Source organism: Thamnophis sirtalis, unplaced genomic scaffold (assembly GCF_051295495.1).
Source record: "Thamnophis sirtalis isolate CommonGarterSnake01/CBP01778 unplaced genomic scaffold, rThaSir2_p1.2 scaffold_8, whole genome shotgun sequence".
In the NCBI taxonomy this organism is placed as follows: Eukaryota; Metazoa; Chordata; class Lepidosauria; order Squamata; family Natricidae; genus Thamnophis; species Thamnophis sirtalis.
Window position 1 is genome coordinate 50,640,821 of NW_028261388.1, and position 16,291 is coordinate 50,657,111.

Genomic DNA, 16,291 nt, shown 5'->3' on the forward strand with positions numbered 1-16,291 from the left:
AACATTGTTTTTCTTTTCTTTCTTTGAACACTTGATTTACATTTCAAGGTCTCTGAGCTTGTTTATTGAAAATGATAGTGGGATGAGCACAGATTGTTTATACAGGTGCTCCTCTGGGGTATTATCAGTAGCTGGACTGGAGTGAAAAGAAAGCTTGACTTGAAAGAGAAAAGATTGCAGTGAACTTGCTTGGAACTTAATAAAAAATGACCGTTGGCTTACCTGAACGGTTGTTCTCTGGGCGCTGCGGGAGAGTCCAAGCATGGGTTAAACACAGTCTATCTGCCCTAGAACTGAGTAGATTTTTCTTTGACCACGCCTCCTTTTGTCTCATTGAGATCAGTTTAAAAACAAAGGTCTTATCCATTACAGGACATCTGTCCAATAGTTAAATTAGAAATAAAGAAGCTTGAACATCTCGTTAGACCCTGAGTGGGTTTGGACTCTCCTGCAGCACCCAGAGAACGACTATTCAGGTAAGCCAACGGTCATTCTCCTGTGCGCTACTTGGAGAGTCCTGAACTTGGAGGCAAAGCCACAGTATAAGAAAAGCACCAGGCGCGGATCAGTTGGCTCAGCAGCATCGGCAGATCAGCGGGTCACTGAAGGATGGCCTGGTGGCCAAAACACTCCAATGCCATCCTCCCGGTCATATTGAGAGTCGCTATGGGGGAGGAAGGTCCTGCTGATGCCCTGGACAGAACCAATTGCTTCCGGGCGGCGAACTGCAACTGAGGAGTAATTGCGTGAGTCTGCAAGGTCTCAGAGTCCCTCCGGCAAAAGGCGCAGTTTGGGAATGTTCAAAATGGCCGCTGGCATCTTCCCGCCACAATTATCAGTCCTCAGAGGCTTGCCAGTGATTCACTTTGCAGCCAGGGAAAAGCGCACAACGAAAATGCCTCCCAAAACGGCCACCGCGCTTGCTGGGGGAAAGAAAACACCGCTGCACTCCAATGGAGCTACAAGGCACTTTTGGAGCCTCGTCAACAAACTGACAGCCAGAAAGCAGCAGGAAGCCTCCTCTTGTACCCACACTTGCCGGCAACCGCCGGACAAGCAATTTCACTCTCTCCGACCGCTGCATGTGACCGGCAGCCAATTGGGCCCCTGACAGTCTCCTCAGCAATTTAATGAGGCAAGCTGATTTTTTACGTTCCTTTCAGAGCAACTAACTAAAGCTACAGAATTAATTGGAAAGAAGCAGGAAAACAAAAAAAGAAAAGAAAAACTAATGCTATCTACTGTGAGTTGACAGGAGAGTCCCAGTCTATCTGCGCAGAACTGAGGAGCTCCCCAAATTTAGTCCTGACGGGTGGATTGAGTTTTTAAACTGGTCTCAATGAGACAAAGGGAGGCGTGGTCAAAGAAAAATCTAGGGCAGATAGACTGTGTTTAACCCATGCTTGGACTCTCCAAGCAGCGCACAGAGAAGCCTTGGATTCTATATAGTGGCAGCTGTTTACATACAAGATCTACCAAGAAAGCAATTAGAACACAAATACTACAAATGGCAAGAGATATAAGATTGCACTACTATTGGATGGATACAGGATGAAGTAATGAAATGCTATAATAAAAATTAATTTAAATTTAGTTAAACTTAGAATATTATGCATAAAATGAAGTAATAATAGTTATAATCAAATAAATGATTAACAATGATAATAATGTATATTTCATATTATCAATCAATCATATGGTGTTTGTATGTAGGTCTTTGGTTATTCGGGTTTTCTCCCGCATAAAATTTAACTGCCAGTGGGGGTGTGGGATGATTGGGTGGGAGCTTGGCTGTGTTCTGATAGGGTGGAGGTGTGTTCTGATTGGTTGGGGTTTTTTGCTCGGTTTAGTCTGAGTTGCCGGGAGATTTGAGCTTTGTGTTTGTGGCCGTGCCAGCTCTTCATGGTGGGTGTCAGTCTGCTTCATGTATGGGTTGGAGGGGTTTAAAGTGGCTAATGATGCAGCTGTGGTCTGGCTTCTGGTCCTTGGTCGTGCCTCATCATCAGTGTGGGTTTGAGTCTGGTTTCTGCGTGAATGTGTGGTGGTGACATCCTGTGTGGCTCTCGTGAGTGTGGGTGTGGTGTCATTACTCGTGTTAGGGACTTGTTTGTCAGTAAGGGCAGGTTTCCAAATGGCTGGTTGGCGGGAGGCATTGTCTCATTTGTTCATGCTGTGTGGGCGTTTTTCTATCTCGATGGCTTCTCTGATTATTCTGTTGTTAAAAGTGTTCAGCTCTGGTGATAGTTCTGGTCTTTTTAAAGTCAATTTCATGTCCTGTGGCTTTAAGGTGTTGGACCAGGGAAGAAGTTGGTTCCTCTTTTCTGACTGCATTCTTGTGTTCTTCGATGCGTGCACTTATTCTTCTGTTGGTTTGTCCAATGTACGTGATGGGGCAGGTCGTGCATGGGATTTCATATACTCCTTGATTTTCTAACTCAGTTTTGTATTTGGGGTTTCTTAGGATGGTGGATATTTTTCGGTTTGTGCAGAATGCTGTCTTGATGTTGTGTTTGTGGTCCAGTTTCTTCCCTGGTCCAACACCTCAAAGCCACACCTCCACCCTATCAGAACACAGTCAAGCTCCCACCCAATCAGCCCACACCCCCACTGGCAGTTAAAAGGAAGAAACAGCTGCGATCTCACATTGCTCCTAGAAGCATGAAGTCGAGTAAACTGGCCTGAAGATGACGAATGAGACTTCGTCGAAACACGCCAAGACACTTCCAATTTTACGCGGGAGAAAACCCAAATAACCATACATACATACATGATTGATAATATGAAATTTTATATAAATTGTAAGTGAGGACTATGAAGAGGATGCACAAAAGTTTTGTAACCAAAGATAAACAATTTTATACAGAATACAATTTAAAGATGTAATATTACTGGATGGTTTTGGGATGATGTGATGAAATGGCATAATGTAAATTTATTCTAAACTTAGAATATCTCACATAAAAGGAAGTAATAATGGTTGTAGCTAAATAAATGTTTAATGATGATAATAATTGTATACATATATAAAGGATTGATAATATGAGATTTTATATAAACTGTAAGTGATGACTGTAGTGAGGAGGTACAGAAGTTTTGTAACCAATCGACACACTGTATGTAACTGAAGGATGGTTTTTATGTTTTATGTTTTTTTGTGTTTGTTTGTTTAAAAATAAAAATAAATGTTTAAAAAATATAGCAAGATAAAGAATAGGGTGGTTGTGCTATTGTGTTCCAATTCTAGAATTTAAAAATACTGCTTTTTGTCTCATTTGCAGGTGCTGCTAATTTTCTTAACTAGGAAAATATACAAACCAAAGAGACAGATTTTTTTTTGGTAAGGTACAATTATAGTTCAACATTAAATCTGAACCAGGCCTGTAGAAGGTAAAGAATATCCTGTAAAGAATGTAAGAATGTACGTATCTGTAAAATCATATTTATTTTTTTTAAAAAACAAGAAATCTCCAAATGTTGCAAAGGCTTTCTTACCTAGAACTACACCAACTGATGAGGGCAGGACACGAGGAATGTTTTCAAGCAGCCCTCCTCCAGTAATGTGGGCATATGCCTTCACATCACCTGAACGAAGTACTGGCAAAAGAATCCTGCTGTAGATTTTAGTAGGTGTGAGTAACTGTTCTCCTGTAAATCCCCAAAATGTAGGAATCATTACAACAGAGACATCCACCAAGGCAGAAGTAGAGAAAACCAAAATTAGAATTACTGAAATGCCTCTTTCACAGAATAATTGAGAGATCCACACAGTTAATAAAAAGGGAACTGCCGTCTGTCCATCTAGTGCACAGATATCTGAGCAAAAAGCCAACATACATGTTTCTTGGTAAACAGGAAGCCTGTACATGTGAGTTTCAGGCTGCAAAGGAATCGAGTCACGTTGCTTTTCCTCCTGCAGCATTTTGTATCTAATATATGAACAGAGCTGCATTCCCACAGAAAGAACAAGTATGTACATGTTGAAGTGCCTCATTAAAACCAAGAAACCTATGTGGCCGGGGTGCCTGCTATAAATTGATAAGGGAGAGTAAATTATAGTCCACATAAAGGTGGAATGAGATAACATAAATCCAGAGAATGATCTAAACTAGATTGGAAAGAGTTCTTTATGGCAGAAAGTCTAATGTAATGATACTTGAATATGGTAGCTTGCTTATTCTGGCTTTGTAGTATAATGATCCAAGCACATGAATAGTTCCTTCAATGGCAAAACTTTTATCCAATTTCCATTGAGCAGGAAGAATATTATGTAGTACTATGCATGAATGGTTGAGGATTAGAGTATGAGATTAAATCTGCTTCATTTGCCATTCTAAATTGACCTTCTGTATGTATCTTTCCTATATCAACCTACACCTATTCGAGTATGAATAGGTATAGGTCTGCTCCCCAGAACAGACAACAGAACATTAGCTCTGATTAGGGTGTCTGGGGAGTTTCTTAATCATCCAGGTCAAGGTTGTCCCACAAGTCCTTTTTCCAAAAGGCAACTGGACTTCCTTGTTTTTTTCCCTTTGAAAACATTTTGCTTCCCGTTCAAGAAGTTTCTGCTGTAAGAACTGCTTTGTATACAGGTGGTAGGTAGACTCCTATTGCCGGTGTGCATGCATGCACCTCTCTTTCATGCAGCTCAACTTGCATGAGTGGCAGGCTGGCATGCATGCGCATGAAATTCCACTTGCAGTCAATCTGCGTGTGCATGTGCATACACCTAGCTCACTGCTCACATGGTCCAGTTCCCCTACCTCATCCCCAGCCGGGCTGCTAAGATGCATAGGTTGGGTACCACTGAATTAGGGTATCTCTGGATAGTTTGTACTGAAATTGAAAAAGTGTATTATAGGAGCAGTTGTATTGAAGTGAATAAAATAGGTTTATTAGCTTATAAAAATGCAGCTGGTAAAGCACTTGGTGGTTGGTATATTCGCTGGGGACAGAAATCCGAAATTGGCTTAAGTTTAGCCAATTCAACAATGGTGGAAAACAAGGACAGAGATGACTACTGCATTTTTTTGGAAAATATTTACAAAGTAATTTGTATAAACATAGGTATAAACATATTAAATATACAATCAGAAATTAATATTTATATTGTATGAAAATGCTGTATTTACAAAGCTTACCTAGTGTTTGTTCAGGACAGTCACCCACTGAAGGAGAGGAAAAATCTAAAGAGGATTTTTCAACAATCTTTCTCACAAGGCTAAACCCATTGCTGTGAATACCAGAGGAACCAATTCCAAGAATTACGTCTCCTTCAGTGATCTTGTCAAGTTGGGGGAGCATCTGTCCTCGTTCTACAGCACCCACAGCAAATCCCCCAAGGTCATATTCTCCAGGTGGATACATGCCAGGCATTTCAGCAGTTTCTCCGCCTTGAGTTTGGGAGTGGGGACGGGGATGGAAAAATGTTACTGTGAAGTTTTATGCAATCTTCCTATCTGGATTCTTACATACATTATAATATGACAAAGTTTAGAATGCCATAAACGTTTTAATTCCAAGGAATAGTACTACCCTGAGAATCCGACTATGAAATATTGCCTATTTTTTCCTACCAATTCTGTAGAAGAAAATAAATCAACAATGGAAAAAGAAAAATGGCTAAGACTGCTTTTACAATGTGGGATTTCAATACCAATAATTCCCAGCTGACAAGGAATTAGAATCCCGTAAAGAAAAAAGATTGTCCCAGGGAACTTGTCTTAGTAGAGTTAAAGACCTAGAAGATTCACATAGTGTAAATCTATTGAACTATACAATGTTGAACTGTCTACAGAAAACTAGCATATTAGAGGGAGAAAAACAAGGAATTAATTTTACTGATACCAGTCTCTGTCACTTTAAATCTCCTTTGTGACAACCCATTGCAAATCAGATACCTGGGCTTAACACCCCAAGCTAAGCCATGTTGCTATTGTGCTTGTATTAATTTATTTATATTAATATTTATTAGTAATGTATTTGTCTATATAAGTCATCAAGAGTTGTTTTAATTTTAGTAGCAAAGGAATATATAGTTTCTGGCTTAACAATGGTTATTCTAAAATAATTGTGTCTGGATTTGTAATATATTTGTAAATATGATATATCTGTAATATATCATTCTCAACAACATGTAGATTCCCAACAACCCCCCCAGCTTCCTTTCCAAAGATGAAAAAAATCCTGTGATAATAGAAGTAGAGCCATACCAAGGAGAGCACAGCCTGCTAGTTTACAAGCTTCTGCTATTCCAGCTATGATTGTCTGAGCCATCCTGACATCAAGTTTCCCACATGCAAAATAGTCAAGGAAAAAGAGAGGCTCGGCTCCTTGAGCTAGGATGTCATTGACACACATGGCAACCAAGTCTTGACCGATGGTGTTATGCTTATTACACAACTGGGCAATCTGTTGTAAAAATGAAGAAACAGCAGCATGTCACGATCATTTTACAATTCTCATCTTGATGAGACTTGACAAAAAGTGCCTTTGCCAGTCCCCCATCTCCCGAAGTACATTTGTTTGCCACCCCTAATAAAATAATATGCTATAGCCTCCAAAAAGGTTTTGCTGAATAGATCAATTTTGATGGCCATCCCCTTATGGCTACTTTAGACTATAGAGATTTCAAGGAGAGATCATGGAATCCCCTGCATACCCTACTTTGAATTCCCTATATGGAGCCCATGGGTGCCACTGTACTGGGGAAGCTAAAAGTATCAAGCAGTAGCAATTTCTCACCTAATAAAGGAATGTTTTGTTAGCTCATGTCCACCACAGCAACCATTTTTTTGAAGACTGTTCATAGATACTGACTTTTTAAATATACCACTGGCCAAAAATATAAGAAATCCCTGATCTAAATTTATTACATTTATATGCTGCCTTCCTCCAAAAGTTTCAAGTAGTCTCCTTAATTAGAGCCAAGGTGGCGCAGTAGTTAAATGCAGCACTGCAGGCTACTGCTAGATCAGCAGGTCAGCGGTTCAAATCTCACCGGCTCAGGGTTGACTCAGCCTTCCATCCTTCCGAGGTGGGTAAAATGAGGACCCAGATTGTTGGGGGCAATATGCTGACTCTCTGTAAACCGCTTAGAGAGGCCTGAAAGGCCTATGAAGCGGTATATAAGTCTACTGCTATTGCTATTAATTGTAAATTCATAATAGCAATCATGTGAGATAGGGAGAGTGAAAAAGCAAGGGGCACATATTCATGAAGTGAATTTCCATGCTGGAGATGGGTTTGATCTTAGATCTCCCAGTTCTACTGTTAACATCCATTACGAAGAGGTTCTTATGAAACTTGATTTTAGTCTTAAACAAGCCTCTCTAAAAATAAACAACAAAATACGCCCAAATAAGGAAAAAACTGTGAGATGCCTTCATTTTTTATTACCTTGAGCTTTGTTCCAACACCATCAGTACCGGACACCAAAATTGGATCTTTATATCCAGCTTCTTTTATATCAAAAAGGCCAGCAAAGCCTCCAAGTTCAGCATTACAGCCTATCAAGTGTTGGAAAAGGGTTATTACTATGATAAGATTTATCAATTGATTTCCCCATTGTTCAAATCTTGACATAAACTCGCAAAAAATTGGTTCCAGCAAACATGGGATGACATTTGTTTCCATTATGAATTTTCTTGATTTGTGGCTACTAATTTTGATTTTATTTAGAAATGAGTCAGTTGTAATGAAAGCAACTGCCCTCAAATGGCACCTTCAAGATTAATTGGGATTTCAATTCGCAGAATTCCTAACCTTTCCCAATAAGGTAATATGGCAGGGGAGGCCAAAATAAAAGCTTGTTCTCCCTTCCTCACTGCCCCTGAATTAATCTGGATTCCTTTTGCCAACTCTGTTATCAAATAGTAATTATTTAATGGGGCTTACTTAATACCAACAAGTTCCATCAGACTGAGCTAAGGCTTCTGAGTAGACACACAAATAATTTCTTTAATTGCTAATTAATTTACAGAACTCCTGCTGAAATAAGGATCAGAATTATATACATAATCCCAAATGGAACTGGTAGTAATCCAATATTCAATCATTTCTACATTGCATTCCAATGGCAAAATACAAATCTAGTACCTAGAAAATACTAATGAACATAAGTTTGACAATTCATAATTCTACAAAATGTAATAAGAATATGTCATCTTACCCGATCTAGATGTGGCTGCTGCTAAAGGTTTAATTTTCTGAACCAAGGTGTTACCAGATGCAATATCTACACCACTGTCTTTATATGTTAGGCCTCTAAAAAGGCAGAATAGCCCGTTATCAATTTGCCCATATATACAATCTATTTTGCAGCTATATTTTTTAATGCCTGTGTAGATTTGTAAGGACTTTTTACTTATCCTGCTTCTTTACCTACAACAAGCATACCGTAACAGAGAAATTTAGCTGTTAAAAACAAGTTCTAAAATCAAGTTTGCATTCTAGAAGTATAGTTTTAAGGGTATTCTAAAGCTAGGTGTTCTAAAAACACTTTTAGAAAGGTATTATAATGATTTTGATTTCAAAACACATTAGCTATGTTCCAGTACATATAAAACTGCCATTTCTGGTGTGTGTGATGTCTTAACTGGTATTATGTCGATCAAAAAAATCAGAGGGAATTACAACATATTCTCTAACGCTCCATCATAGTATATATGGCATTACTAAGAACCCATTGAAGCAAGGTTCTTAATATCCCTTTGCGAAGTGCTTTGCTCAAGTTCATCATCAATAGAATTTTAAATAGATTTATCTACTGATTTTTGTCAAGACTACTGTATTCAAACCAGAAAAAATAAGAATAGCTCTTACCATATTACAACCAATATCTAAAATATGACATATTTAAAAAGATTATTGTGTGTTAATTTGTATCTTCCACACACATTTGTGAAAGTACTGTTACAACTTGCTATTGTTCCACAGCTTTACCCTTGACATAATACAGCCCATACCTCAAACAATACTCTATTTAAATAATATCTAAGAGTTATTTAAGTAGAGTATTATTTGAGATATGTGATGTCAAGGCTATAGGTTACAGTCAAGGCTAAATTTGTGGAAGAACTAAGCATCATGTTTTTTTAGCCACATTGTGAGATTTTAGCAATTCTGAATCATGCTTATGAGAAAGCATGTTTAAGCTGATAACGTAAACTATTTTAAGGCCTCAGTAGAACAAAAAAAAAAATCAATATTAGGGTTCATTAGCACAAAATGTCAAAATTGTGTTACTTGCAGTGCTGTCAATCAAATATGTGCACAAAAATTCAGTTTAAATAAAATGGTTTCTATCTGAACATAATGAATGCAAAGTCCAGTGATAAATTCACATCTCATGATAGCTGTTTAACAAGATTCTTAAATACAAGACTATCTCAATTCTTTAAATATTACATTGAATTTACTGAATATTACAGACGCTTTTCTGGCCAAAAGGCCACTTCATAAACCTGCATTTGATATAATCCATGAGAGTTTATAAAACATTAATTTTGCCTTTTTAAGCTGGGAATAATGCTTTAAAACTTTTTTTCCAGTTTTGCTGCCATGAGTACTATAGCTTTTTATAGTAGGTGTCCTCTTATAGCTGTTCCAATACACGTATTTCAGAATAAAAAGGAAGGTAGTTTCAAAATAAAATTCATTTCATTGAATAAAGCAAAATGGATTTATATCACTTTTCAAATAATTATTCAATACTAAGAATAATAAAACTAGATATGATGACACAATTAGTAACTTTATTGCATTACAGAAGATTAGTCTTGCAGTTTACTGATATTGCCATATACTTTCAAGCGAAGAAAGCTTTATCAGGAGACTATTAATACAATACAAAAGATTTTGTTATCAAATGTTTGATACTACTTTGATGCTAATTTTAATGTTTGGTGGATTTTTCTCTTAAAAAGAAAGACTTTGTTACAGCCCAGATAAATTCAAGCAAATTCCTGGATTAAATACTAATTTTGTTAATATAATTGTGCAAAAAAATTAAGACTCAATCTTAATTGAGTCTATATATTTCTTAATTGAGTCTATATATTTCTTGTGAGATTGGTCTATTTCTTCATAGAAGGGAACAAGTAGGAGGATCATATGATCATATACAGTAATTGAACTGGGGATCCAGAGTTAGGGAGAAGACATTAAGAAAAGGCACCCCTCTGTGGCAGTAGTAACTGTCAAGGTATACACCAAGGCAGGATGTGGAGCTAAACTGTGTAGTCCCAGAGGGCTTCTAGGAGACAGCACATTGATCATGATATCAAACTGGCTCTAAAATTGTTCAGGTAAGGGGGTATATGTCACATTCAGATGGATCCAATTTCTTAATTGAGATCTATTAAAGATTAAAGAGAGTTCACTGTATAAAAATTAAATCAAGCAGCAATTTATAATGACTTACATGCCTTCTGCTTGCTTACATTTAACTATACATTTTTAGTTTTGCCTTCAAATAGATACCTGGATTGTTTAAGAAAAGCAATAGCTCGATAACCAATATCCTTTCTATAAATGGCCCCTTTGAAACGAATGATTCCAACTCCTTTGTTGGCATGTTCCAGAGCAGATATAAGATCTTTCTTGATAGCTGTCACAGTGAGGACTCTTCCACCACTGGTAACCACTGTGCCATCTTTTAAGGTTGTGCCAGCATGGAATACCTCCAAACCTTGTTCTTTAGCTTGAGAAAATCCTGTAAGGAAACAATATGTTAGAACTAAATAAAATTTGGATACTAAAAAACTTTTGCAATGTATCTATTGTATCTATATTAATTACTATTATTATTACTATTGCTAATACTATGATGACTTCTGTTACTGCTACTGTTGATTGGTAAAGACCACAAGTAACACAATAGCATAAATGACATAATGGACAAGCTACTTCCAGGTTTTTCTCACCAGTTTTCATAAAATTTATTTATGTATTTAATTTACATCATAATATATGAACGTGTAAAGCAGGAAAGACAGAGAATTCCTAGAATTCCCATTCAATTAATGGGATGTCAACAAATGGAGCTTGATATGTTTGATTATCCAATCAGATGGCACACACGGTCGCCAAAGGAAACAGATGAGATAGGATCAATCAAAATAGAGGGAACCAATTGACTCCTGACAGAAGTCCATTCGACCGACCCCTCTAAATTAAAATCCCACATAAACTACAAATACTGCAGAGGAAAAGAACTTTTGAACATTGCATTGGGGAAGCCTGGTTAGGATACAGGATAAAATTATTTGGAAAACCTGATCAATATCATAGTACTGATCTCTCAAAGCCTGGAAACCTTGACCACCAAATTTGTTTTGTGAGGTTTGTGGTGAACCAGAACATCTGGAAGTGATACATTTCCACTTCTGATATAACCAATTTCGTCTTCTCTTGTAGTAGTAGTAATAGTAGTAGCAGCAGCAGCAGTAATAATAGAAATAGTAGTAGTACCATAATAATAATGACCCACTTGGTAGACAAAAATGCCAAATCCAATCTAAATATTTGACTGTGCAACCATCCATAATAATAGTTAACCATTAGGCCATATCAAAACACAAGGCAAAATTAGAAGAAAATGGAATTCATATTTCTGATCATGTATTATTTACCTTAATAAGATCCATATATGCAACAATCTCACTAGTACTGTTTTATTCAGATAAAATGTCAAATTATATGCTATATTTGGATTCTGGCAACGTATTAAATATATTTTTCTAATTTATGCATCCAATTGGCTGTTTGTCTAATGTGTGATTAAAGATATCGTAAAGTAAGATATCTCTACTTTATATATAGCTGCCACTCAAATAATATATATCTTCAACCTCTAAAGCACTACAAATAATATATGCACATGGTAAGCAACTTGATTATACCTTCCATATTTAATTATTGTGTGTAATTGTCCAAATCTGAAATAAAAAACCCTGGGCACACTTTTTTTATTTAGATATTTTTGAATGTGAAAGGTGCATTTATAAAAATTTGTCCATTTCAGAATGCCAGCTTACTGAGGGAAGCCATATCTCTCTGAGATTCTGCATCAAAGGTCTTCTCTGATAGAAAAGAACATTATTCTTTTTCCTTGTACTCTAATACAGAAGCTAAACACATCTTAAAAATAAACTAGTTAAAGCTAGTACTCTTGTTTTTTGAGGCAGTGTTGTACCAAGAAATTCACATGGCCTCCGGTGGAATGGGAACACTGAAAATGCTGCACTTGGGATTCTATATGACTGATTCATACCTGCTATTTCCAAACCTTTGGCATAACTTCCTGGATAGCCTTCACTAGCCATCACCACAGTAACAGCTGCACGATCTTCAAACCAAACGGGTATGCAGTTGGACAATTTCTTATCAATAGTTGCTTGCATAATCTCATAAAGATCACTTTTAAGAAGCGGGAGAATTACCTATACAAATGTAGACACAAGTTATGTTACTCTTTTAACTACAAAATATGTGAATTCACAAGACTATTGAAGAACCATATGAAGATTCTGAACAGATTTATTAAGAAGTATATTCCATTAAGCCCTTCTCTGGTGGTGGCAACTTTTGATGTTGGCTGATCTCAGAAATCAGCAAGGAGAGTTCTAGTTAGTGCTTGGATAGGAGATAATTGATTAATGCTTGGATGAGACACAACCAGGAAATTCTAGAGTTATAGGCTACACTAGCGTGTTGGAAAAAACTACGCAATGCCATGAAAACTACTTGGATGTATCGTTGCAGTCATCAGGAGTTAATTTTTTAATGTTCTATTAAAATGTAAGAAATTAGTCATATTTGATATAAGTTACTATTAACACATTATTAAGAATAAGACAAAGCACGATGGTATTGCTTTCCAGTAAAAAGAAATATTGCCAGTTTTACTGAGATTCAAAATCATGACCAAGACACTATTTATTAGAATCTGAAATCAACACACTTGAGCTGATACTTTTAATGGTGTATCTAATATGATGCCATATAATTTAAATTCAATGAAGAGATTTTTTGATAAAGCATAAGATTATTTTTAAAGAAGAAAATATCCCTTGTATTTTCACACTTGTTCACAATGCAACTCAGGGCATTTATTTCTCTAAATCCAGTTTGGTCTAGTGATTAAAACACCCAGCTAGAAAACAGGAGACCATGAGTTCGAGTCTCACATTAGCCTGAAAGCCAACAGGGTGACTTTGGGCCAGTCACTTTCTCTCAGCCCAAGCCATGTCACAAGGTTGTTGTGGGGAAAATAGGAGGGGGAAGGTGTACTGGGTATATTCATTGCCTTGAGTTACTTGCAAAAATAATACAATTAGGGAATGAATGAATGAGTGAATGAATGAAAGAGTGAATTAATTAATTAATTAATTAATTAATTAATTGCATATAAGGGTTATTGTAGGAGATGACCAGACTGAGTCTGAAATAAGGGTCAAAAGTCATTACTCCCTTCACGCCTACAAGAAATCTAAGTCCAGCTTACATTCAATTCCTTTGATTCTTATCTACATTTGCTTTGGCCATTAGTAGTTCAGATTTTGCCACTTTAGCAATGCAGTTATAAAGCATGATGTCATGTGACTGCATTGCTTAGTAACCAAAATCCTTGGAGTCTTATTTGCTGTTATAATCACAGGATGGTGATTATAATCCAATCGTTTATAAAGGCTTCTGGTTGATGATTATTTCTCCAAGGGCCAGACTTGCCTCTGGGCTCTCCAGTTGTCGATTTATATCACAAAGCATGAAGGGGAAAGACTGCAAATTTTATAATTGGGCAAATTAAGAAACACTGAGATTTGATATATGCTGGTAAAAGACACAGGAAAAGCTCTTTGATATTAGCGATGGCTGTTTTAGTAAATAATCCTCTAAAGACCTACAAACTTTGAAATCAATATTCTAAATGTATTCAGTTAAAAACTATGCAATCTATACCAACGCATTCATCCAAAATTGGTTCAGTAGAGGTTAAATATTGTATTGACTAAGCCAGTATGCAGCATTTTTGATTAAACCTTATTGAACTATGATATCAACATGTAAACATATAAAAGATTGCAGTTAATTATTCTCACCTGGCATTCAGGGTCACCAAATCTACAGTTGAATTCCAAAACTTTAGGTCCATCTTTGGTTAGCATTAACCCCGCATAAAGCACACCTTATTGAAAAACAAAAAATATTGAAGGCAAATAATCTGGTACAATTGTCTAGAAATACCCGCAGAACAATCACACAGACCATTGTGTTCATAATACTGTTGAATATTGTTACTGAACAATAATAACATGTACAACCTACACAAAAGATACGTCTTTGGAAGGAGACGACCTTTTTCCAATGTAATCCCGATCCTGTGGAACACTTTACCACCAGAGATGAGAACTGCTCTGCCCTTTTGGCCTTCCAGAATGGTATTAAAATTTGGGTTCGCTGGTTGGCTTGGAGTTTATTACTGGAGTTGGCAGACAGAGTAAGAAAACCTCACCTTGTGCTGTCTTTCACTTTGGTTCTGGTTTTTTGCATAGTTTTAATTTTTTAATTTCTTTTGTATATATCTTTTAATATTCTGTAGGCTGCCCAGAGTTGCCTTACTGAGGAGATGGGCAGCATACAAATAATATAAAATAAATAAATACATAAATAAAGCCTGGTTCCCCTCTAAAGCTTAGATAATTCCTGCCTGAATTCCTGCTCCTTCTGCATTCTTGTATCTTTTTGTATGGTAATTATTAGAAGCTTACAGGTAAGCATTTTCCGTTCTGAAATTTGTATCGCAACTAATGTAAAATGTGTTTATATTATAAGCAATCAGCTAGGAACAAGTTTCCCACTTACCCATGTATGGAATACCTTCTTTTCTCATACCATCAATAGTTTTCTGGAGAATAGAATTTCTGATTTGCAAAAGCAGATCTTGAGACAGCTAAAAGTATTACAGAAAGTGAAATTTGTAAGAAAAATTTAATCTATTTTTAAAAAATATTGTATAAATTTTGAGAACTTCAGATCAACATTATTGTGGGAGGTAAGCAATCATAGACTGTTAATATGAGAACTAGCTCACTAGTAGAGAATAGTTGACTAGTGTGTGGGTAGCAATCCAAGCTTTGGATTTTAGATTTTATAGCTTCAATTATAAAAGGTCTCAGGATCAGAAATAGGTCTCTCACAATGTCTTGGAGCACTACTGCTGTGAACATAATCTACAAAGCTCATCATATGGAACAATGCTTTAACTGAACCCATATTATCTTAATAAGGGGCGCAGTGGCCAAACAGTTATGATGAAGGGGCTTGTCGACTGGGAGATCGACAGATCGAGATCTAAGTACAGTATTTTTCGTAGTATAAGACCCACTGGAGTATAAGACGCACCAAGATTTTGAAGAGGCAAATTAAAAAAAAAGGTTTTGCACTCTGCAGATCTCCCCAAAATGGCCTGTTTTTCGCAAAAACACCCCCCCTTTTTAAAGGACATGAATAGTCTTTAGGCAGCTTGTAGAGTGCTCGGAGGGGGGGAGGCCCCAAAATGAGCAAAAAACGGTCCATTTTTTGTCAAAAAAACGGGGCATGCTTAGCCTTTTGGAGGCTTATGGAATCCTCTTGGGGCCGGGGAGGGAGAAATAAAGCAAAAACAGACTGTTTTCCATTTCTTTTTCATTTTCATTTCTCATTTCTGCCTTCCCTAGCACCCTGGAGCACTCTGAAAGCCTCCTAAAGGCTATGCAAGGCCATTTTGGTGAAGGGGCAAGGTTTCAGGAGGCAAAAAATGCTGTATTCAGTGTGTAAGACGCACCCAGATTTTCAGCTGCTTTTTTGAGGGAAAAAGGTGCCTCTTATACTCCAAAAAATACGTAGCTCCTATTACTTGCCCCAGTACCTAACCTAGCAGTTTGAAAGCATGTAAATGCAAGTAGATAAATAGGTACCACTTTGGTGGAAAGGTAATAATTTGATTCTTTTGCCCTTTTCCGTGAGCTACTTCTCTTATTCCTCGACTTTTGTCCACAATTGAGCAAAATTTTTATTGTTAAGTTAAATATTTGTTTAACTTAAGTGAATTTTGACCCATTTTATGAACTTTTGTGCCACACTTGTTAAGTGAATAATTGTGGTTGTTAAGTTAGTAATATGGTTGTTAAGTGAATCTGGCTTCTTCCATTGACTTTTCTTGTCAGAAGCTTTAAAAGGTGATCAAACGGTTACTAAACAAATTGTTGTAAGTCAAGGACTATCTCTATGTTATTAAACTTTGTTAAAA

General features: G+C 36.8%; 1 protein-coding gene across 2 annotated transcripts in view; it reads right to left on the minus strand.

Annotated features, from left to right (window-relative positions):
* The window catches only part of LOC106552129 (trifunctional purine biosynthetic protein adenosine-3), a 52,919-nt gene that overhangs the window by 13,581 nt on the left and 23,047 nt on the right, over positions 1-16,291 (minus strand). For both annotated transcript variants that reach the window (XM_087721616.1, XM_087721615.1), the window contains exons 8-16: positions 14,866-14,953; positions 14,103-14,188; positions 12,275-12,443; positions 10,483-10,714; positions 8,171-8,265; positions 7,399-7,508; positions 6,213-6,411; positions 5,142-5,393; positions 3,493-3,645 (exon numbers count right to left, since the gene is read on the minus strand). In XM_087721616.1, the coding sequence (XP_087577742.1) occupies positions 3,493-3,645; positions 5,142-5,393; positions 6,213-6,411; positions 7,399-7,508; positions 8,171-8,265; positions 10,483-10,714; positions 12,275-12,443; positions 14,103-14,188; positions 14,866-14,953 (1,384 nt within the window). The remainder of the gene's footprint in view (positions 1-3,492; positions 3,646-5,141; positions 5,394-6,212; positions 6,412-7,398; positions 7,509-8,170; positions 8,266-10,482; positions 10,715-12,274; positions 12,444-14,102; positions 14,189-14,865; positions 14,954-16,291) is intronic.